Raw genomic sequence first — 23,266 nt, 5'->3', positions numbered from 1 at the left:
CAATCTATGTGAAACTGCACATAGGCATTGAGGATTGGCATAGGTAGAAGGTGACAAAGCTACCAATGGGTATGGACTAGTAATAATAAACTTTATTTTATAGCACCTTTCATAACATGCAATGCAGCTCAAAGTGCTTTACAAGAGAAACAAACTAATAACACTGATGTTCAAACAGGAGACATGAGGAGCGAAAACAATAAAATAAAATTCTATAGAGATAAAAACAAAGGATAATACTAGTAATAAAAACAACGGTAACAACAATATTAAGTTATAAAGATCATAAAACAAGTAAAAGAAATATAAAAGAAACATCAAATAACTGATGTTAGAGAAAAGAGTAATTAAATAGAGTCAAGATCATAAAAATAGGTTTTGATCCATTTCTTAAAGCTATCCACAGAGATGACTTTTTGTAATGGGAGTTTGTTCCAAACCTTTGGTGCATAACAACAGAAAGCTGCCTCATCATCCATCCATTTATCCATTTTCATCCACTTATCTGGGCTGAGTCACGGGGGCAGCAGGCTGAGCAAAGTACTCCAGACGACGCTCTCCAGCTCCTCCTGGGGGATCCTGAGGCGGCCCCAGGGCAGATGAGCTGTATAATCCCTCCAGCGTGTTTTGGGTCTGCCTCAGGGCCTCCTACCAGGGCTTCATAGTTTTTGTAATTCATAGACTAAAGATTATATAGACAATATACTGGAAATAAATATTATTGCACCACACGTGTAATCAATTGTGTAATCAGTCTTGTGTGTGGTGAAGGAGCTCCCATCCAACTTTTTTACTTGTGCTTTTGACATTGAAACAAACACTCTGTCATTCTCGTCCAGGGTGTGTGTGAGGAGATGACTTATGATATGATCGAGACCACATTCCCAGAGGAGTTTGCTCTGAGGGACCAGGACAAGTACCACTACCGCTACCCAGGAGGAGAGGTGACCTGACACACTCCTTCCATACTTTTGTTTCAGTAACCTTTGTTCATCTTATTCAAACATCTGCAGGGTAATTAAAATAGTCTCTCCTCTTTCTCCTTCAGTCCTACCAAGACCTCGTCCAGCGTTTGGAGCCAGTTATCATGGAGCTGGAGCGGCAGGGCAACGTGTTGGTCATCTGCCATCAGGCTGTGATGCGCTGTCTGCTGGCTTACTTCCTGGACAAGGGTGCAGGTCACATAAACACAAGTGCACACACACATACAGTATATTACTACATCACACCAGCAGGTGATAACATTTTGTATACTCTCTTCTTCATCCCGTAGAAGATCTACCATACATGAAATGTCCACTCCACACAGTACTCAAGCTAACCCCTGTTGCATATGGTAGGTCTTCATCTTAGCTCTCAATATTACACCATAAAACTGATTTTGCGTGTTTTGTTTAAATGTATTCTGTCTTTTATCTTCTAGGTTGTAAAGTGGAAATGTTTTATCTTAATGTGGAGGCAGTAAACACTCATCGAGACCGGCCTCTTGTAAGTCGCTCTGAATTGAGCTGGAAAAATCACATCATTGTGTAGTGTGGTTGAATTAAAGTGTGACTTAGGTATTTTTCAATCTGGACCCTATATTCACATGTTTTTGTAGTTAAGTGACAAATAGGGACAACAGTTTTTGACATTGGTCCAGTACTGAGTGAGCCAGCAGCAACAAAACAGGCTGCAGTGTAAACACTTGGGGCATTTGGCCACGTCCACCGAAACAGGCTCACATTAGTATTCTATAGTCAGACAGCATCATGGAGGGGCTTTTTACAGAAACAGTCCTTTTTATTAAAGAGTAAGCTCTGAACTTGCCATCAACAAACCCACCAGACTCCATTTAAATAAACAGTAATTTAAGCGTGTATAGAGCCAGCATATTTACACATCTAAAGCGAGATTTGTACTTCTGCATCGAAACAACACCATACCTATGGCTTAGCCGGATGTGCACCTCCCCAGATATGTAACTACATGTTGTGGTGACGCAGACCTCCTGTCTATTTTTGTAAGCTGAAACCATTTCCCTCAGTGGAAACAAAGCTTTATTTACTTTAATTTCACAGATAAGAAACAATGAATTGTGAAGACAATAAAGCCTCCACAAAAATAGCATTTTAAGTCTTTTGTGTGATTTATCCTGGCTTCATATGAGCAGAGGAAATCTCCACTAGTCGCTAGGCTAATTTATACAACGTAAAATGCCATAGGCTTGTGCTAAAAACGTTAGCATGTTATATTTGTTTGGAAAACGTGTTTAGTATAAGACAGCTGTGTAGTCGGTGAACCTTTTGAGTTGTAATGGAGCCGAATTTGCTAACGTTACCTTTGTTAAATGTTGCTGTTGTCCCTGGCTTTATATGAGTAGAGGCCTCTAGGCTAATTTATACAATGTAAAATGCCATAGGCTTGTGCTAAAAACGTTAGCATGTTGTATTTGAGGGAAAAGTGTCAAGCAAAAGAAAAAATGCTTTGTCTGTGAATGCTGTGAGTTATAGTGAAGCTGATTTGTGTACTTGTGTTTGAAACTTTCTCTATTAAGCCATGTTTAATGTGTGTTTAATGTGTGTTTTGAATCAACTAAACTTTACAGCACTTCACAGAAACCCCGCCACCACCTAGTGTTTTGGAGGTGTAACTGCAGAGTGACACGGACACACCATTGTACAAGTATAAATGCTCACACGTGCGTAGGCTACAACATAGGCTTTACATAGAGCTGACGCACAAGTATAAATCCTGCTTAACTGGGTGAATTAAAAGTTTAGTTTCGACCAAACTAGAGTTGGTGATTGTTGGACCAGTGGAAAGAGGAAGCAAGACAGCTTTTGTGAGTTTAATTTTGTTTCAAACGTACTGATAAAATCAGTCTTAACTTAAGTGGAGTCTGATGGGTTTCACAATTACAATTTCCAGGTTGTTTCTGGTTAAACAAAAACAGTCTTACTCTTTAACAAAAAGGTCCTTTCCATAGTCTTGTTAGACACTTAGAATATAAATCTGACTTTTAGTGGACATAAAGAGATGGTGCAAATATGTCCTAAGTGATTACATTGCAGCCTGTTTCATGGTTGCCGGCTGCAGCGCTCTCACCCAATACTGGACCAATTTCAAATACGTTTGGTACTATTAGTCACTTAGACACAAAAACATGGGACAATAGGGTCCAAGTTGAAAAATGATGATAAACTTACCTTGTAAAGCTTCAAACACAATCACATATGCATTACTTACACAGTAATTAATCAAAACTTATCTCAACATCTAATCCAAAATCTAAAAGGCTCATTGTTTGTTGTGTCTGCTTGTTCAGTGCACTTTATCCCCTGTTTGAGGCTTTGCTTCCTTTGACTCCTTTTATCCCTGTTATGTTATGTTCTGTTATCTTTAACCCTGATGACTCAGTCTGGCTTGAGCTGCGAGCAAATGAATGTTAAGTCAGTTGTTAATTTGGTGTTATTTTACCTTGATGGAGGCAATGGCTGATCCTGCAACCTTGCTTGGCTGAACTAATCATTACCATCGCTCTGGTTGCATCCTGATATTAAGATTATGTATACTCTGTGAAAGACTGCTGTGTTTGAGTCCCATTTTTAAAGTATTTCACTGTCTCTCCTGTGTGATCAGGACAGTCTGTTACAGTTCATTAATGTTTTGTGTTGTGTGGCGGACTAATGTGGTTTAAAACAGCTTCAGTTGTCTTACCTGTTGCTGTGGATCCATGCGGAGAGGACGGCTAGTTTGCTTGGCTTTGTCTGGTCAGGTGTCCCCCGGGTGCTTCTATGTTCCCTGATCTTTTTCCTTAACACTTGCGGTGTTTCATCTCCTACCAGGATAAAATCCCGAGGGACTCTGCTCTCATACACCGGCGGAATAGTTACACTCCCTTGTCCAGTCACGACCAGGTCAAGCGTCCCAGGCTCTACAGTGCGGGCAACCAGCCCTGGCTCCCGCTCGCTCCCACCCCTTCAGCTCTGATGCCAGAGGGACGGCAAAGCCAAGTTAGTGCCAGAGTTACAGGCTCCCCCACTAAATCAGTCACCGTCAACTATAATCAGTCACCCCCACCACCACCACAGTTGTAACCCTGTGTTTGGCATTCCCTCGCCTCAGTGTTGGATCCTCTCGGTGATTTAGTGTCTGTGTTGAAAATGAACATATGGAGTCCATTTCTCTATCTCTCTCTGTCTCTCTCAGGGCATGTTTTGGGTCTTGAATGGATTGCTCTTGTTATGTTGCGTCTGTCTGTTTCCGAAGTTTGCATGACCTCTGCTTCACCACGGGGCTGTCTCCAGCTTGAATATGCAGAACAGCATGTCTACCTTTTCAAGTTAGAATTTATGGGACACGAAAGACACACAAACATCAAAGAAGTCTTGTACTGAATTTAGTAATAAGGCCTGTCATAATAATTACATTATCAACTTATGGAGGTCGGCAAAAACGGTCATGCCCATTTATCGTACAATATTGCCGTTGGGTTTATATGTTTGTTTGTTTACATAAAAAAGAGCACAAACATTTTAGCCAACATGATGCCAGAATAAACAGCAGGGTTTCCCGACTATTATAAGACTGGAGTGCAGCTCCTCAGAGATTTTTCCCAGCACGAGATGATTGAACAGAAAAAAAACTATGTTGAGACACATCATTTCTGTCAGTTGCATAAAATGGTCTTTTAGAGCTGGGACACATGCCGTGTCTTTTACCGCCGTGAAATCCAACACACTCTCACTCCCAACTTGTCAAATACAGACTCTTGGTCAGTGGCCTGTTACGTCAAAACATGACATGACATTGCATGATTTATGATACACTCCTGGTTCAGTTTTGGATGTCAATTTACTCTTGGTCATCGAAAGGGTACCTAGCACATGTGACAGGCCATGCTCGTTAAATGCATCGTCTTTTTAAAAATAAACCTAGAATGTAGGTACAAAACTTTTAGGTTTACTTCCTTCTGTTTTAGGCAATAAAATAACGTGGTTTGGTTTAGGAAAAAACATCAAGTATGGCTTGGAATAAATACGTTTGGTTACAACATAACGTCACATGATAAATGTCACTACCATAGTATGCTTCAGATACTACCATACTATGTCATTATTAAAATAAAAAAGACGGTATACCTTGAAAGCGGTATATATCGTGGCCACCCTAGCTCTGAGTTGCCCTGCACTGAAATGATCAGCTTCTCCTCCATATTTATCACAGACTGATGTTCATGGAAGAAAGGAAAAACATCTGCTGGCTGTTTTTGGTTGTTATTTGTCACATGACATGCGATGCGTGTTGCTGCATTTCAAAAGTAGAACTTTGTAAACCTCAGGGTGCAGCCATTGCACCCTGAAAAACAGGCGCTTTTGAATGCGTCTTCAACGTGTTTACATTTAAAACAAAATATTTGAGGCCGCAAAAAATGCAGCATGTGTGGGCCCTTAAAATTTCAATAATATTGTTTATCGCAATTATTTCTGGGACAATATATCGTCCAACAAAAGTAGTTGTAGGAGCTAAGCCTATTACCTGCAGCAACATGACTGTTTCACCCGGCCTGACCTGGCTGACGGTTGATGCCACAGCTTCCTTGGTTGTGTTGAGTTCAGACAATAAACTGGAGGTTTCAGTTGCAGAACAATCATCGTATTTATTCATACCACCAAAACACAGGTTGAATAAATGTCCATTTCTTTATCTTTTATCCAAGCCAAACACACAGCTTTCAGCATGTTTCACACTGTCCCGCACCACACACTAAATACACTACTGCTCAACATATCAATACAGCGCCACCTTGTGTACATTATAGTAAATACAATTAATGTCTGCTGAGTGGAATGACATATTTGACTCTTACAGTAGTTATTGTGACAGGCCTGGTTACAAGTGATAATGTACACAATATTAAGTATATACTATAACCTTCATAAATCTACATTGATGATTCCATTAAATAAAAAACTCGAAAATTTGAGAGAATTCAACACAATACACAAATGACAGATTCTGTTAAAATTTAAAAATGCATATTCATATTTGTATGTGTTGTGTATTTGTTGGCCGTGCCCTGTTGGTAAAGTGCTTCAGTCCCTTCTCCACATTTCTATCTCTCTGTCTCTCTGTCTCTCTGTCTCTCTCCACTTCCTGTACACCTGTCTTACAGCCTCGGATAGGAAACGGCTGTCTGTGAGTATTCTGGAGACTTCGTACATGTAGCAGAGCCCTTCATTTTCTTTCCCACAATTCAACTCATGTCATTGTAACCCATGTGAATATGTTGTCACAGTGTTGTGTTTTTACGGTTCTCAGTCTTTGGGTTTCTCTAACCTTCCATCACCTTTGCACTTCAAACTCTCTGATGATAGTATTTGTTAGACATCTAGATATTTTTCAAAATGGGAAAAGAATGTAGAACATATAAAGGTATTTGAGTTCCATAAACATAAAGTGTATCTGATTCAGATAGACATCAGTCACAAGCATTTGGGCTAAAGCACAGTCTCCACCAATGTGGCTGTTTCACATAATGACCCAATTTTTCAAATAGGACCTACTGAGCCCCCTGAGAAGCTGTTAGCTGCCTCGATTAGACTCTGCTGCTGTGAGGTGTTAATTTGTGACCGTCACTAACATTTTCTTTTTCTTGAAGGAATCCCTGTGCGAAGGAGGCGACTATGACAGCCCCGAAGAATCTAGTGACTGTGTCCGCTTCTGAGTGACGATGAAAGCATCTTTCTTCACGGCACAATGTGGGCGAAAGCTCCGGGTTCACACATGAATCAAATCATTTTTTTAAACCTTATCCTTGGAGACGATGGTCAGACTATAAGGTCATTTTTTTGTTCCTATCTATCTCAACATCTGTGTTAAACCGTACTCTGCATGTTGAGGCTATAAACTTGAAGCCTTATCATTAGTATCATAAACACTCTCTGCATGTGAGACAAATCAATCAATGAACCAAAATAAAAACAGGCAACTAACACTTGTTGTAAATATGACAATGCCTTACTGAACTCTAAGTATACTGATAGTATTAGCTCCTGTGTATGAATGTAACAAAAACAAGTTATGCATCATGATGAAAACCAGTTTTCTGTGATGGAGTAGATGCTGTAAAATATTTTTATAATATAAATACTCTCATCTGCCATGCAAACAATCTGTGTTCCTCTGAAATGTATTCTTAGCATCCTCTGTTACATCTTATGTTGATTTGGTTTAGATTTAAGGGAAAATACTATATTGACTTTCTTTCTTCAGTTCTGGAAGCCGTGTATGTTTTACGTGTTGTTAGATAAAAACACCACATTGCTGGACAAACTGTAAACCAGCAGCAGAGAGGGAAGCTTCCATTTACATATCTGATGTATTAAACTGGTGTACTAAATGTTAATCCCTTCTTCTTCTTGCCTGTATATTCTATTAAGGGATTTTGTGCGACAGCAGCATCACAAGTTAGTGGAATGTTAGCTGTTTATTGACCTTTGTGTTCCTCTTCTCATTTATTATAACGGCTTTATGCAAATGTATCTTTCCTCCTTAAATTCTCTTCACGTCATCCATTTTTGAAACACAAAATCCTCTAATTTTACTTTATAACAGACGACGGCACAAGTTTCATTCTGACTGTAATATTTGACTGTAGATAAGTTTTTGCTCGAAGCAGCCTACTGGTGCCTTTTAAGCAGGGGATTTTGAAGTGACTTTTTTTTTTTGTCCCCTGTAGGGGAATGTTGGAGACACACATGAATCTTTGCAACACATGATATCTTCCAGATGAAATGATCCAGATCTGTTAGATGTTGTTTTATCATTCTTGGCCTTCATTTAAGTGATTTTTGTTTGATGCAAAATTGTCTCAACATTCTTTAAGATCTTGGATTGTCTATACTGTAATATTATTACGTTGGTCTCTTCTATACACATGATATCTACGTAATGCACGCCTGTCTGTCCTGTGCGAGGGATTCCTCCTCAGTTAGCCTGTCTGAGATTCCCTCAATATTTTTTCCCCCATTAAAGGGTTTTACCTTAACTGCTCTGAGGGTGCAGGGACAGAGGGTGTTGTATGTTGTAAAGCCCGCTGAGGCAAATTTTGATTTGTGGTATTTGGATATATCCTCCTGAGACCTGAACTTTTGTTTGGTCTGCATTTTTAATTCCTCCTAGCTATTTTGGATCAGTATGACCTGATAAGTATAAAAACTGAACATTGTCACCGATAATAAAGTTCAAATGTCCTTCAGCAAGCTGGTGATAAATTCCCAATGTCCTCAAATAAGTACTTGCTAATTAATAGCATCTTGGCTTGTCACTGAAAATTGGTCAAATTTGTTGCCATATCCAACTACAAACATTATTAATCTTAAATTAACAAGTTTCAACCATAAAATGTGATCAGGTTTTGGACCTTGTCCACTTTTGTGTCGGGATCGACTGCAGACTGACTTGGCCGAGATGGCTGCCATCTTGTTTTTACATGGATTAGTGTATTGTGCTCTTACCACCACTAGATGGCACAAAAAAGTGTCTACAAATGAGGACAACAGGTCTAAGTTAAGCAGAATGAAGTAGAAGGGAGTACAGGAAACCAAAAATGTGAGGAGGACACAGGGTCTCACGAGGATATAATTACAATTGAATTGAACTAAAGCTGGAGAAACTGCTTTGCTTGATATTAGGCCTAAAGTAGGCCAATATTAGACGTGAGCTACAATCAGGAGCATTAGAATTAATGATTAGGGGACAGATCAGTTTGAGATGGGTGGTTTTGGTGTCTCCTCCTTTACACCTCACCATAACTGGAGTGGAAAACTTAACACAAAATTATTCAGTCAACTGTACGCAGAAAGAAGTGTAATTAGGCTGTTTGTGTTAAAGAACTGGAAGCTAACGTGTAGCTATTTGGCTCCTTAACCAAATAAATGTGTTTTATTCCCTTGACACGTGTTCCTTGGATTTACTGTCCATATCCAACAGAAATTGTTGTCCACTACAACACTTGAAATTTAAACCTTTCTGATTTTAACCAAGGCAACTATGAATAGATATAAATCATCTAAAAAAGTTTAAGGAGGGAATACTTAGTGAGCACAGAGAAAACCACAAGCACAGCAGAGTGGGTAGGCTACTTAACGTCGTCATATATCGGTATCCACAAACTCTGTTATCACAGCTATTATCACAAACATATCTGAGCAAGCTGCGACCCCTCAACTCTCACATGGACTCATCTCTTGTGTTGAGCCGTGACATTTAGCCCACAAGTATTACGGGAATTGGTGTTCGTCAAAGGCAGTTAAAGTCATTAATAGACTATTTATCTTGACCCTCCCTGAAGCTACAAATATTTTTCCTTGAGCCTTCCTGAATGACTGAGGGAAACTGCATGACGCTCCCTCCACCAAAAATAACCTTTTTTTAATATTCACTCAACAAGTAGGTTTTGGAGCCAGAACAAGAAGAAAATGACACTGGAGTTAAAGTTACCATCAAAACAAACAGCTTATTTCTTAAGCAAAATATGAATCCTTCTCACACTAATGTGTTTGATCCACTTAAACAAAGTAAGGCAACTTTTTGCATCTGATTATTATGTAGATCAAGCAAGACTTGTGCTTGTATAAATTACAGAATTTTTTTGTACATAACAAATAATTTTTCCAAGTAAAGTAGGTCAGCTTAACACAAGTAAGTTGACTTCACTTTCAAAATGTGTTTTTTACATACAAAAATATTAAGTTGTTCATACAAATACTAGCCTTTCTTGATCTACATAATTATCTGATGTAAAAAGTTGCCTTAATTTTCTGAAAGTAGATCAAACACAATATATAGATTATTTTTATTGCGCTTAAGATAGCATTATCACACAAACTGTGTGTACTTCAGCTAATTTAGGTGTATGACAGCCACACATCCTACCACACAAACCAACAAAATGTATTAATTTATTATTATTATATTGTAAACACATATAACTTTATGTTTGAAAGTTAAAATAAATGAAATCCTGGAGTTGAAAAAAAGTCGTGGTTTATCCACTGTTGTCATGCAGGAGTGCAGAAATTAATGTTTATTTACAGGATCTGGTGCAAACTGTTTATTAAACGGGTGAAATTTCACTTTTTCAAGCTTAGATTTGGTTATGTCTACTGACAGGAGTGTTCATCACTCAAGATGTGTTCAAGGAACGTCGCAATTTTGATAATTCAATTCAATTCAATTCAATGCAATTCAAAACACTTTATTTGTCCCCGAGGGGCAATTAAAAGGCACATAGAGTAGCACAACAACACCTACAGACAATTTGACAAGACAACATAGACAATAAAAAGGATGCTACATGATATGCATTAAAGTGCTGGAAGTGCTTAAGTCCATGAAAAATACTATAAGTTAATATAATATATAATATATAATGATAATGATAATTTTCGTTTTTACAGTTTCTGACTGTGATAGATGGTGTTATTTTGGTTATTATCAAAGAAAACATGCCTTTCAAGCCTGCGGGTGGGTTTTGGGGTTCAGATGATATTTAAAATAAACACAAAATACAACCATTTCAAGTATGTCCCTCCTCAAAGCCAAACTAAAAACCAATTCAGACAGACCAATTCAAGTTTCAAATCTTAAAATGATTAGATAATTATTTGACATGCCTCCCCTATTTTGCACCAGCCACGCTCCCTTATAAGTAACGAACAGTCCCTTAGGTTTTTGTTTTTTTTGTTTGTTTTTTAACTACAGTCCTTATCTAAACATATGAAGTCAGCATAATGACTTAGTGCCGAAAAAAGATTTGTTTCAAGGCTAGATGTTTAGTTATCAGCGTAGATGCAATAAATGCCAGTGGGATTTTGAACGACATTTTCCTACTTCTGGAGCAGAACCCGACAGTTCCAGTGTCACTTCGGCTCTATTCGGACATTTACGGTAGAAGCCGCTGTTCTATCAGAGAGCGTCATGACGTCACGTGAACGTAGGCAGACGTTCCCCACATCAGTCGTCTCACTGGATGTTTATTGTCTGAGGCAGGGCTGCAGTCAACACCAGGTAAGAAAACAAAATGACTTAGCTCGTCGTCATGTCACTTCATAAACCTTGTCGTGTGTGTATATGTGAAAGGGAAGGTAACGTTAACAGATTTTGGTCAAGTTTACCCGGATGCAAAGTGGTTGGAAAAACGGTCCACTTAACGCCAAGTTAAAGGGACGGTTAGCATGCTAACGTTAGCATATGATACATGATAACGTTACGTTTCTCTGTAAGTCCGAGTAAGTGTGTTTCTTTAATACGTTTTCAGAATAAATGTCACTAACGTGTTAGCTATTCGTGAAGTCATATAACCGGTAGCTTCTCACAATCTTCCCTGTGTCTCGCTCAGCAGGGAGCTGCTAGCTTAGCTCACTGTGTGTTTGTCCCGCTGTTGAGTCAACTGTCGTTAACGTTAACTGACAGAACAAAGAAAATAAAACAAAGCGATGTCGCTGTCATGTGTTTCTCTACACTGCTGCTGCTCATCAGCACTTTGATTGTTAGGCCGGGTCCATTTCGAAAGCAGTATTATCACTCACCGACCAGCATAATGCAGGGTGTCCGACGTCCTGAATATTGCTGTGTTGCATAAGTTAGGCTAACAAACACAACTAGCAAGCTAATACTACTAGCTCATGGCTACACGATAAAGCAGCTAAGTTCTGAGCTAACTTGACTGACGTTAAGTAACCACCACAAAACATGCGAGGAAAGTAAATTGTATCACCATTTACAGAGCATTTGGCGTTACAAGCATAGGTTCTGTAGGGTTAAAACAATGTATAAAATATTCAAGGGCGTTAAACCACCTACAATGATGTACTGGTTGAGTTACAGATAAGAGGGAGTTGACTTTTTACGATTATGAGTCACTTTTTGCTTAATTTTACATTCAGTGGCATGCAAAAGTTTGGGCACCACAGTTCAATATTTAGAGATGACCTGACTTCCAAAAAGTTTAAAGTGAGATATGGCACATTTCTTCAATAGTTTAAGCATGATTACTTTTTTTATTTCAGTCTTAAACAAAACAAACAAAAAAATGGATAAGGGCCTGAAGCAAAAGTTTGGGCACAGTGCATGGTCAGCACTTAATAGCTTCTAAATCAGGGATGTCAAACATAGGGTCTGTGGGCCAGAACCCGGCCCGCCAAAGGGTCAAAATCAGCCTGCTAGATGACTAGACTAAAGGCCCGTTTCCACTGAAGAAGTTCCTGGTACTATTTGGGGGGCAGGAACTACTATAGGAACGTCCTCTCGCTCGGCCCTCTCAACTGCCATGTCTCCACTGAGAGAGCGGAGTAGGAGGAAGGTTCTTGTAAAGTTATCGGGCTCTGTATGTGATGTAATCACTGTGCGACCATTTTGACCGGGGCGACGTAGGGATGCCGTTAGCCATTAGCGGTGTCTGTAATAACTCCAGTCACAGTCCGTGAAAAAAATATTTTTTCCAGTGGATGTCTTACAACATGATTGAGCTAACTGGAGTAGTTTCATGTTGTATCCGACAACGGGAGGCTTTTAACAGATGACGTCCTGATGTTAGCTTTGCTGCTGCTGTTAGCTGTTCCTGTCAGCTGCAGCCACTGATGCTTTCTAGACATCGTGATTTCCCAAAACTGAATAAATACCACACATAGCAACACAAAACTGCTTTGTTAGCTCAATCATGTTGTAACTAAGATATCCGCTGGAAAAAATATTTTTTTCACGGACCGTGACGGGAGTTATTACAGACACCGCTAACAGCTAATGGTTAGCCCAGCCAATCTACGATAACCATGTTGTTATTTACAAAACGTCACATCCCGCCATGAGTATATCCAATCAGCACCAAGTAATCCCCAAGCCCCAGCCAGGTGTTTCTCGGGGCCATTCTGAGTACCTACTCCGAGGCAGGGACTTGTTTAGCCCCTGTAAAAGTTCCGGAACTCTGTCCTTCGGGGGTGGTTCCTGCAGTGGAGACACGCACCAACGGCCCCGGCCCCGTAAAATTTCCTGAAGTTCCTGCAGTGGAAACGGGCCTTATGCTGTAGCTTGACGTGTACCCTCCCAGAAATGTAACAGCGCGTCACGGTGACACAGACCTCCTTTCTATTTTTGTAAGCTTAAAGGAAATGTCCACTTAAGAAAGAAAATACACACAGTACTTACTGACCCTCATGCCAACAAGAAGTCCAGTGTAGTTTTTTAATCCACAAAACTCGTTCAGGGTATCGGAGGATAACTGCCTGCCGGATTTTTCCGTACACTTGAAGTGCATGGAACCCACATTTTGAAAATGTAATAAAAGTCTGCTAATGCTTTTCAAAAACGCCAGAACGGCTCGTCCGTCGTAATCCAAGTGCCCTGAAGCCACGGCATGCTAAATTGACTTGGAAAGACATAATTTACTCCACTTTTATAGCATAATTTCTCACCGTGGTCAGTTAGCATGCAGGTGTGCTGTGTTTACATGGCAACTCGCACGAGACTAGCTGATGGCTACTGGTGGTGCTAGTTCTCGAGTCTCATACGAGTTGCCATGTAAACACAGCACACCTGCAGGGCATGCTAACTGACCATGGTGAGAAATTATGCTATAAAAGTGGAGTAAATTACGTCCTTTCAAGTCAATTTAGCATGCCGCAGCTTCGGGGCACTTAGATTACGATGGACAAGCCGTTCTGACGTTTTTGAAATGCATTAGCGGACTTTTATTACATTTTCAAAATGTGGGTTCCATGCACTTCAAGTGTATGGACAAATCCGACTTGCTGTTATCTTCCGATACCCCGAACGAGTTTTGTGGATTAAAAAATTACACTGTACTTCTTGTCAGCATGAGGGTCAGTAAGTACTGTCTGTATTTTCTTTCTTAAGTGGCCACTTCCTTTAAAACCATTTCCCTCAGTGGAAACAAAGCTTTTTCCACAGATAAGAAACAATACATTTAAACTTGAAGGAACACTTCACCCACAAAATGATCATTTGTGTGTTAATTATCCACCTCATGTCACCTTGAATTTGTGAAGAAAACATTGTTTTTCTCGAATGCTTCCACGGTGAACGAAGAATCCAAAAACGGCAAACATTCTTTAGGAATTCAAGTACTCAGGATCCACATTTAACAACAGCAAAACTATACCAAATCACCCTTCCACAAACCCTCACACAACTTGTGTAATACAATCCAGGTTTCATTTATCCAGTCATATGACTAAGCACTTTGTATTTTTTGCTTAAGCTTTTCAGTATGAAAAAATTTAGTCTGGGCACACTCATTAAATTGTAACGTTTTAGTGAAAATGCATGTGTTTAGGTAGTACTTAGCATATAAATGAGACTTGGATTGTATTGCATGAGTTGTTCGAGAGTTTATAACAAATGTTTTGATATAATTTTGCTGATGTTAAATTTGGGCTTCTTTTAGTGAAGTTCAGCGGATTCTTCATACACCATGGAGGCATGTGAGAAGAACCAAGTTTCTTCACAATGTCAAGGTAACATGGTGAAAAATTCATATGATATACAAATGGTCATTTTGTGGGTGAAGTATTCTTTTAATAAGGAACAGACATAGACATTATGGTACATATACTGTCAATCATTCAAATGACGACAGCAGCAACAAGATTCTGCCTGTATATTAGAAAGATTTGATTTATTCTAGTGAGGCTTTTATAGTCATCAGCAAAAACAAAACCCTAATTACAAAGTTGATTTAATATTCTTTATTAATCGAGATGTTCACAAAGTGTCCTCTTGATAGCATTAACAACGTCTTGACAACAAATGCTCTGGAGGACGAGCAAATTTCAAACCGAGTACTTGCAGTGTCACTGATGTGTGTTGTCACATGTTTTTGTACGTAGGATGTTGCGGCTTCGCTGTAAGACCAAAAATGGGAGCCACATAATGCAGGGATTGACTCATCAGTCCTGCGTGCAAGAGCTAAAGACGAAGGTGGAGGAGCTGACTGGTATCCCCTGTGACGTGCAGAAAATCATGGTCGGCTATCCACCCTCCAGCCTTGATCTTCGAAACGGAGATGCTCACCTTAAGGACTACCCCATCAAATCAGGTATGTTGTCAAACATCCACAATATGCAGATAAATTCACACCATTATTGTTTGTATCAGCATTTTATTGTTTATTTGCATGTTTTCATGACATTACATTAGTGTGATGACTGGGTAAGTTTTTAGAAGAAATAATCATTGTGAAAACTTTGGACAGTGTTCTGTGAATTATGACAAAAAAGTTGATGTGGAATATTTTTGAACTAAAATTCTTCAAGGTATACTATGCAGGAATTGTCCGTTACTGTTCGTAAACATTCAAACTTGGCCCCTTCTCTCTACACTGCTTGTTCGTACACTGCAAGTCACTATTACAGGAATGTTACATTTGTTGTGATGGCAAAGCTGATACCTTAGCAACCTAAAGGTCCTGACACCAAGCTGATGTTGGGCTGTTGGTGAGTGTCCGTCACTCCCATTTTTGTGGTGTGTCCTGCACTCTTGGCCCTCATTTGCTTTTTTCTGATGTTCTTTTTAAGCCGATTCAACACACGAAATTAATGTCAGATTGGTGGAGCCCATCAGTGAATGAAATCACTCTGATTAGCAGTAAAGCACAGTGCACAAGAAGAGAAATGGAAGTGAGGAAAGTAAACAAACAGCTAAAGTCTAAAGCGCGTAAGTTTGAAAAAAGCTTGTTTTATTAGGTAAGATAAATTTTCTTTGAGTGCTTTTGGAGAAACAGTTAATTTTTGTTGTTCACTGGCACATGGTAAATATCCTGTGTTCTTTCAACATTAGATTATGTTGTTTATATGCTAATTGGCCAACTAGCGTCCCCTTTTAAATGACGTATACAGACGACTGCAGTCTGCTGGTGTGGAGAGTTATTTCTTCTCATGCTTGTGCAGAACGTACGTGCTAGTTGGCCATTAGTTGTAGTCATTGCAGTGTGTTAATGTGCAACTTTTTGGCCGAGACACAGGCGACGTAACAGTTGGTTTTTGTCACCACAGTTCTTTGATGTTGGTTTGGTGTGTCTGGGCCTTAAGGCTGCATTCACGCCAAATCAAGCGTTGCTGCAAAAATGCAAGTCCTCCTAGTAATTTGAATGCGAGTAGTGCATCTAGGCTGCGGCAGTGGGAGGCCACAGGGATGCTGAAAAATAAAAACACTGCGACGAAGTTGAAACAGAATCAATTTTTGGACAAATCCAACCCAATATCAGGCTGCAGTGGCCAGTCAAGTCGTGTTAGGTTTCTCCAAAAGTTGATTTTGTTACAATTTATCACCACAGGCCACTGCATATTTTTTTTCTCATCAATCCCCATGGCCCTCACTGCCGCAGTGATCAGACTGAAAGACATCTGCAGTCCACAGGAACAAGTAAGACAGTCTTCTTTCATGATTAAATGTTACAGTGAGACAAACTTACTGAAGACGAATACTCAGTCGCTGAGATGAAGAGATTTGGCTTTGGCGTTTTGCCTCTCTTAGTTTGTGTGTTTTTTCAGCACTGTGTCTGCAGTTTTAAATAGCTTTCTCTTGGATACGTGCTCCTACTATCTGGTTGCTTAGTCTTTTTTTTAAGTCCCTCCTGACCTCAACTGTGTGCTGTTATTGGCTGGGGAGTGAACACACAGAAACATCCTAAACACAGCAAAATAAGAAGAAAACAAAGGCGGAGAGAGAGTCTCTGCAGATAAATACACTGCCTCACACTTCTAATGGGTCACAAGTGATGATTGAGAGAGATTATTTGTGTACGAGTCAATACATTGTTTTCAGCAAAATCCTGCATAGTATAACCTTAAATGCTGTAGATGAAAGTCAGTTCACCTTTGTTTTGTAATTTAGGTGAACTGACCCTTTAACTTGACGTAAAGTTAAAAACTGGAAAGCTATAAATTTCCTTTAACGTCTTCTTACCAAAGTGTGACCAGGCTGAACTGTGTTGTGTCCTCCTCTGTAGGAGACACACTCATTGTTGAGGAAGAAAAGAACAAGCCAAAGCCTCCTCAGGATCATCCCACTGTGACTAAAGCACCACGCCTGGAAGCCTCACCCATGCTGGCACGCCGAGTGGTCCCGGCTGACAACTCCTGCCTCTTCACCAGTGTGTATTATGTGGTGGAAGGTGGTGTATACGACCCTGCGTGTGCCCCTGAGATGCGAGGCCTCATCGCCCAGATTGTTTCCAGTGACCCCACAGCTTACTCTGAAGCGGTGCTGGGAAAGACCAACGAGGAGTACTGCACTTGGATAAGACGTGACGACACCTGGGGGGGAGCCATCGAGGTGTCCATCCTCTCCAAGTTTTACCAGTGTGAAATCTGTGTGGTGGACACTCAGACAGTCCGAGTGGATCGATTCGGGGAGGACGCTGGCTACCACAAACGCGTGCTGCTCATCTACGACGGCATCCACTACGATCCGCTGCAGAAAGAAACGCCCGGCTCTGACACTCCGCCCCAGACTATCTTCTCCACCACAGATGACGTAATCCTGGCTCAGGCCCTGGAGCTGGCAGACGAGGCTCGCCGCAAGCGTCAGTTCACGGACGTTAACCGCTTTGCGTTGCGCTGCATGGTGTGCCAGACAGGCCTGGTGGGACAAAAGGAAGCTCGGGAGCACGCCAAGGAGACAGGCCACACCAATTTTGGCGAAGTGTGAATACTGTTTTGTCTTTTCTTCCTCTCACAAATACAACCACCACCAACCCTGTGCCCCACGTCTGGCAACTCCGTTGGTCTGTCTGTCAATCTGCTTGTGTGATCCTCTACCTCACATTGTCCAGCGACATCTATGGAGAATCTGCAGACACTGTGTTCAGCCTCTAACCTGTTCAGTATTACTTTTAACTGCTGTCAGTTCTCATAGTCAGAAACGCTACTGCAGTGCTCCGATGTCTTTAAAACCATCATTTTAGTCTGTTAGGGATGGTTTCAAACTGTTCAAATGGGTCAAGGAAAATATGCAAACTGTTCTTAGGATTTGTTTTAAACTCTTTTGTTACTCAACAGCTCGGTTTTATTGAAAAACAGAGCAGCTGATGTGTTTCAGTTGATGCGCCAAATTGGTAGTACTTACCTGTGACTGACTAAACGTGTATGTGATAAAACCCTGCTGTATGGTTCTAGAAAGAGTTTAAAACAACCACTAAGAATTATTTGCACTATGATGTGATCTTATTCACTGTTGTCTTAAGCGCAGCACACAGAGTATGACTGTTATTCATCATGTTGATTATGTTGTTTATTATGGGTTTTTCTCATTGCAGATGTATGTCAGAAACTTTTCCAATACTAAAACTTAAAATTTAGCTAACTTTAGATGTCTGAATCATTCAGCACAGTTGGATTTTGTTGAAGTCCCCCCCCTCCCGACACATTTTAAAGTATGTAAAAAAAATATATATATATACTCTGCTATGGTTAATTTTTTTGTTTAAAAAGATTTTCCCCGCATGGAAAGTTTAAAAAACTCTGAAAAGGAGCTGGAAGCAGATCTACTCTTTCTTCCTCAATGAAATTATGAGACTGGCCCCTGCCCCACTTAACTTTAGCCGCTTGCGCTAGGTTAACCAGTAAAAGAACAGCGCGCGTCAAAAAGCTAGCATTAGCGTTAAAGGAAACATCGGAGAAATTCAGCCATACATGTTTGAATCTCAGTTAGACCCAGACTCAGATGAGCGACATATCAAAATGGTTAGTGTAGCATCATTTTTTTTGTGTCTGTTGTTCGTTAGCTTGTAGGCCAACTGACAATGGCTGACACAGTGTTAAGTGCAAGACACACCACTGCCGGCGCGGCGCTGTGGCCGTCAAGGGCCGCCCCCCAACACACACTGGCAGCGGCGCGCAGCGGCACCGTCAACATGTATTTCCCACCCCAGCCCTCTAGGTGGCTGTACCTACACTAGTTGCCAACGGTTGCCAACTGCTAGTAACAGAAGAAGAGAAAAACTTTGAAGCAACAACAACTTGAATTTCACGGGTGAGTTTCTTATCAAAGTCGTCTTATTAAAAATTTGAAACAACCGGAGTTGATCCTACAAGACGAGAAGTACATTAAAAAAAAGGCTTTTCTCACAGCGCCGCCATGAGCGCTGGCCGCGCTGGAAATAGAGCAGCGGGCTGAAGCAGAGCAGCGCGGCGGCCGGCACCAGTGTGGGTTGGTTCATAGAATATAATGGGGGCGGGCGTTTTGACACGCGGCGTACGGCGGCGGTGTGTGTTGCACTTAAATGGTTGTGAAACAAGACAATAATATCTGCCATGATGGTGTTTTTGGAAGATAATGGAATGAATGGAATGTTTGCTGTCAAATGTTCACTATGCTAATGCTAAATGTCGCTCTCTGACAAGTCCGCTACATGCTGGAGGTTTTAGATTTCTTTGCCAGTTATGTGTTGAAGTCTGTTCCCCCGTTTACTGATTAGGTTTGTCACAAATTAATGTTTGAATCTCAGATTGTTGTCAGTAGAGGCATGTAAAAACACCTTTTAGTGACAAACTTTGTACAGCTACAGGTCAGAGTAGTCAAGGTCAGACATTTTAGGGGACATAAACAGTAGAAACACATTTCTGAATGGCGGGGGGCTTATGATAATGATAATGATACGCTGGATTCATCTTTACAAAAATGTGACGTTTCTTTAAAATTACTGTGCGAGTAGTGGCCATTGAGACTGAGGTTATGCATTACAGTGTTGCAAATTGTGATCAAAATTAGACTAAACACTCATGTTGGACTTTTTCCCTTTTCTCTTTGTTCTGTTTTTTCTGATTTTTTTTTTTTTTTTTTTTTTTGATATTGCAACATGGTTTATCAGTGATTATATTTTAGATTAGACAAAAAAATGGTGCTGAAAACATTTCACAAAACCTGTAGCTCTTTGTTATTCTTCATCGGTACGACAGTTTTTCAGGAGTGTAATTTTTAATTCAAGTGTGTAATTTTCAAATGTTATGCTGTAATCTTTTAAAAATGTTTTCTTTTTTGTTTAATATTGCTGCATATTTTGGAAAACACTTTAAGCATGATGAGGTGTTTGAGTGTTGTTTTTCAGATCACCAGACACGGTGAGAGGGGAGTGTACTAACTAGAAATCTGAAACGAGTGAGTGCAAGACACGCTGTATAAGATGAATCCTGCTCACTTGCATTTACTGTTCAGGTACAGTCCACACATTACGTGTTCAGCTAATCCGCATTAAGCATTTATTTTTGCAAGTTTGATTTTTCAGCTTACATTTGCAGTCCATTTTATGTAGTGCATGTTGTCAAAACTACGCCATTCTGTTCCACTGTATGTTTTGCACAACTGGAGCATGTTCTCACGTTTCTGCTAATTCCTTTAATACTCACTGCCTTGAAGGATGAAGCATGCACTTGTTTATTTTAAACCACAGCTCAAAATGTTAAATTTGAGGAGGCCATAAAGATATTTGTGGGATTATGTTTTTTCCTCGAAGCCCAGATTATTGTTGCTTCGTGTTCTGCAGAACTAGTATTACTACTTCACATATCTGTGATGGCGGTGTTGGTACTAAGTTGTTGCCAAAAAAAGAAAATGTTACAGTGGAGGACTTGATTGGGGCTTTCTTTTAGGTCTTTCTCGGTTCAGGCTCAGAGACGGTGTTGGGAATTAAGCTAAAAATCTCAAATTATTTCTTTGTGTTAATGTGAATTACTATTTTTTTCTTCATCTGTTATTTTTAGGTAGTTTATTTTAACAGTGATAATGGATTAGTCAGCTTGCATAAAAGTGAAACTATGAAATGGCTTTGTTGTATTTTTTATTTACCAAGTTCTCCTAACTCTTAAAGGACAATAACAATGAATGTTGCACACAAAGCACTACAGAATAACTGGATTTACTTGATTTTTTTCAGTGTTGTGTCACAATTAAAGGTTATAGCCAAAAGCTTTGTGTACGAGTCATTTTCGATCAACTATTTCTTTTTAATCACTGTTTTAACCATTTTTATGCTTCATGTTGTAGTGATAAAGTTCTGTTCAGCCTAGTTCCTAATACTTCTTGTAATAGTAACTGTCCCCACTTCACCCATCTATTTATGGTCTGAGATTACAATCCGTGGCCACTGGAAATAAACCCTTGTTGGTAAAACAACACAGATCCTGTGACATCGTAGTTGGATTACACTACCTACATGTTATTTTAAGGAGCATCTACCCTTTCTTAATGGGATCTAATGTTTGTTCACCAGCTGTTTGACCTACAGTCAGTGCTGCAAGGAAAGGGCCTTGAGAAAGATGAGAGTTACAGTACATTTATAGCATTTACAGTTAGCCTTTAGATCCAAACTCATTTATGTCTAGACAGGGTTTCTGTGGGTTCTTAAAATGTGGTAAAAACTTGATCAATCATTTTAGCAAATGTTCAAAAACAGAATTCAAAAGTCTTGAATGCTATTTAATATATAGTAATAAATGTCTTAGCTTATTTTAAAATATGACTTGTGAGAATTCTGTATACTATACTATGACTTTTTTGGTGAAATTTTCAGGACATACTATACTATGACTTCTTTGGTGAAAGTTTGACGACATACTATACTATGACCTTTTTTGTGAAATTTGGACGACATACTATACTATGACTTTTTTGGTGAAATTTTGACGACACTCTATACTATGACTTTTTTGGTAAAATTTGGATGACATACAATACTATCACGTTTTTGGCAAAATTTGGATGACATACTATACCATGCCGTTTTGGGTCAAATTGTTATGACATACTTTACTGAGACGTTTTTGGTGAAATTTGGATGACACAGTATACTATGAAGTTTTTGGTGTAATTTGGATAACAGCTTATAATATGATGTTTTGGTTAAAATTTTGACTACATACAATACTATAACATTTTTGGTGAAAGTTTGACGACATACAATACTATAACATTTTTGGTGAAATTTTCAGGACATACTATACTATGACTTCTTTGGTGAAAGTTTGACGACATACAATAGTATGACTTTTTTGGGGAAATTTTGACAACATACTATACTATGCCATTTTGGGTCAAATTGTTATGACATCAATTACAAAGACTTTTTTGGTGAAATTTGGAGGACATACTATACTATGATCTTTTTGGTGTAATTTGGATAACAGCTTATAACATGATGTTTTGGTTAAAAACTTTGACAACATACTATACTATAACATTTTTGGTGAAATTTTCAGGGCATACTATACTATGACTTCTTTGGTGAAAGTTTGACGACATACAATACTATGACTTTTTTGGGGAAATTTGGACGACATACTATACTATGACTTTTTTGGGGAAATTTGGACGACATACTATACTATGATCTTTTTTGTGAAATTTGGATGACATACTATACTAAAACTTTTTTGGTGAAATTTGGACGACATAGTATACTATGAAGTTTTTGGTGTAATTTGGATAACAGCTTATAACATGATGTTTTGGTTAAAATTTTGACGACATACTATACTATGACCTTTTTTGTGAAATTTGGACGACATACTAGACTATGACATTTTTGGTGAAATTTGGACGACATACTATACTATGACATTTTTGGTGAAATTTTGATGACATACTATACTATGACCTTTTTTGGGGAAATTTTGATAACAGCCTATATCATGATGTTTTGGTTAAAATTTTGACGACATACTATACTATGACATTTTTGGTGAAATTTTCAGGACATACTATACTATGACTTCTTTGGTGAAAGTTTGATGACATACAATACTATGACTTTTTTGGGGAAATTTTGACGACATACTATATTATGACCTTTTTTGTGAAATTTGGACGACATAGTAGAACAGCCTATAACATGATGTTATGGTTAAAATTTTGACGACATACTATACTATTACATTTTTGGTGAAATTGTCAGGACATACTATACTATGACTTCTTTGGTGAAAGTTTGACGACATACAATACTATGACTTTTTTGGGGAAATTTTGACGACATACTATACTATGACCTTTTTTGTGAAATTTGGACGACATACTATACTATGACCTTTTTTCGTGAAAGTTCGACTACATACTATACTATGACTTTTTTTCGTGAAATTTCGATGACATACTATTCTATGACGTTTTTGTGAAATTTCGATGACATACTATACTATGACTTTTTTGGTGAAATTTCGATGACATACTATACTATGACCTTTTTTTGTGAAATTTGGACAACATACTA

General features: G+C 39.2%; 2 protein-coding genes across 4 annotated transcripts in view; both read left to right on the top strand.

Annotated features, from left to right (window-relative positions):
* Positions 1-8,940, top strand: part of pfkfb2b (6-phosphofructo-2-kinase/fructose-2,6-biphosphatase 2b) — a 22,560-nt gene extending 13,620 nt beyond the window's left edge. Inside the window, exons 11-16 of one of the 2 annotated variants that reach the window (XM_050037754.1) lie at positions 840-944; positions 1,049-1,172; positions 1,274-1,336; positions 1,424-1,488; positions 3,828-3,995; positions 6,644-8,940. In XM_050037754.1, coding sequence (XP_049893711.1) covers positions 840-944; positions 1,049-1,172; positions 1,274-1,336; positions 1,424-1,488; positions 3,828-3,995; positions 6,644-6,709 — 591 coding nt within the window. In that variant the 3' untranslated portion in view covers positions 6,710-8,940. Of the gene's footprint in view, positions 1-839; positions 945-1,048; positions 1,179-1,273; positions 1,337-1,423; positions 1,489-3,827; positions 3,996-6,643 lie in introns of both variants that reach the window. The other variant, XM_050037753.1, reaches the window with a different exon arrangement.
* Positions 8,941-10,955: 2,015 nt separating this feature from the next.
* yod1 (YOD1 deubiquitinase) lies at positions 10,956-20,967 on the top strand. 2 transcript variants are annotated; one of them, XM_050038319.1, is made up of 3 exons: positions 10,956-11,055; positions 14,892-15,100; positions 17,012-20,967. In XM_050038319.1, the coding sequence occupies exons 2-3, from the start codon at positions 14,893-14,895 to the stop codon at positions 17,710-17,712; spliced, it is 909 nt and encodes a 302-aa protein (XP_049894276.1). In that variant the 5' UTR covers positions 10,956-11,055; position 14,892; the 3' UTR covers positions 17,713-20,967. The 2 variants fall into 2 exon arrangements, with proteins under 2 accessions (XP_049894276.1, XP_049894274.1); XM_050038317.1 differs by lacking the exon at positions 10,956-11,055 and adding an exon at positions 14,473-14,519.
* The last annotated feature ends 2,299 nt before the right edge of the window (positions 20,968-23,266 follow it).

The sequence above is a fragment of the Epinephelus moara genome, chromosome 24, assembly GCF_006386435.1.
Source record: "Epinephelus moara isolate mb chromosome 24, YSFRI_EMoa_1.0, whole genome shotgun sequence".
NCBI lineage: Eukaryota > Metazoa > Chordata > Actinopteri > Perciformes > Serranidae > Epinephelus > Epinephelus moara.
Note: the sequence above shows the minus strand (reverse complement) of the source record. Positions and strands in the feature narration are given on the sequence as shown.

Excerpts from the sequence above, each read along its gene's own strand:
- yod1 (XM_050038317.1), top strand. Across the intron at positions 15,101-17,011 it reads GGACTACCCCATCAAATCAG|GAGACACACTCATTGTTGAG; the intron begins GTATGTTGTCAA and ends CCTCCTCTGTAG.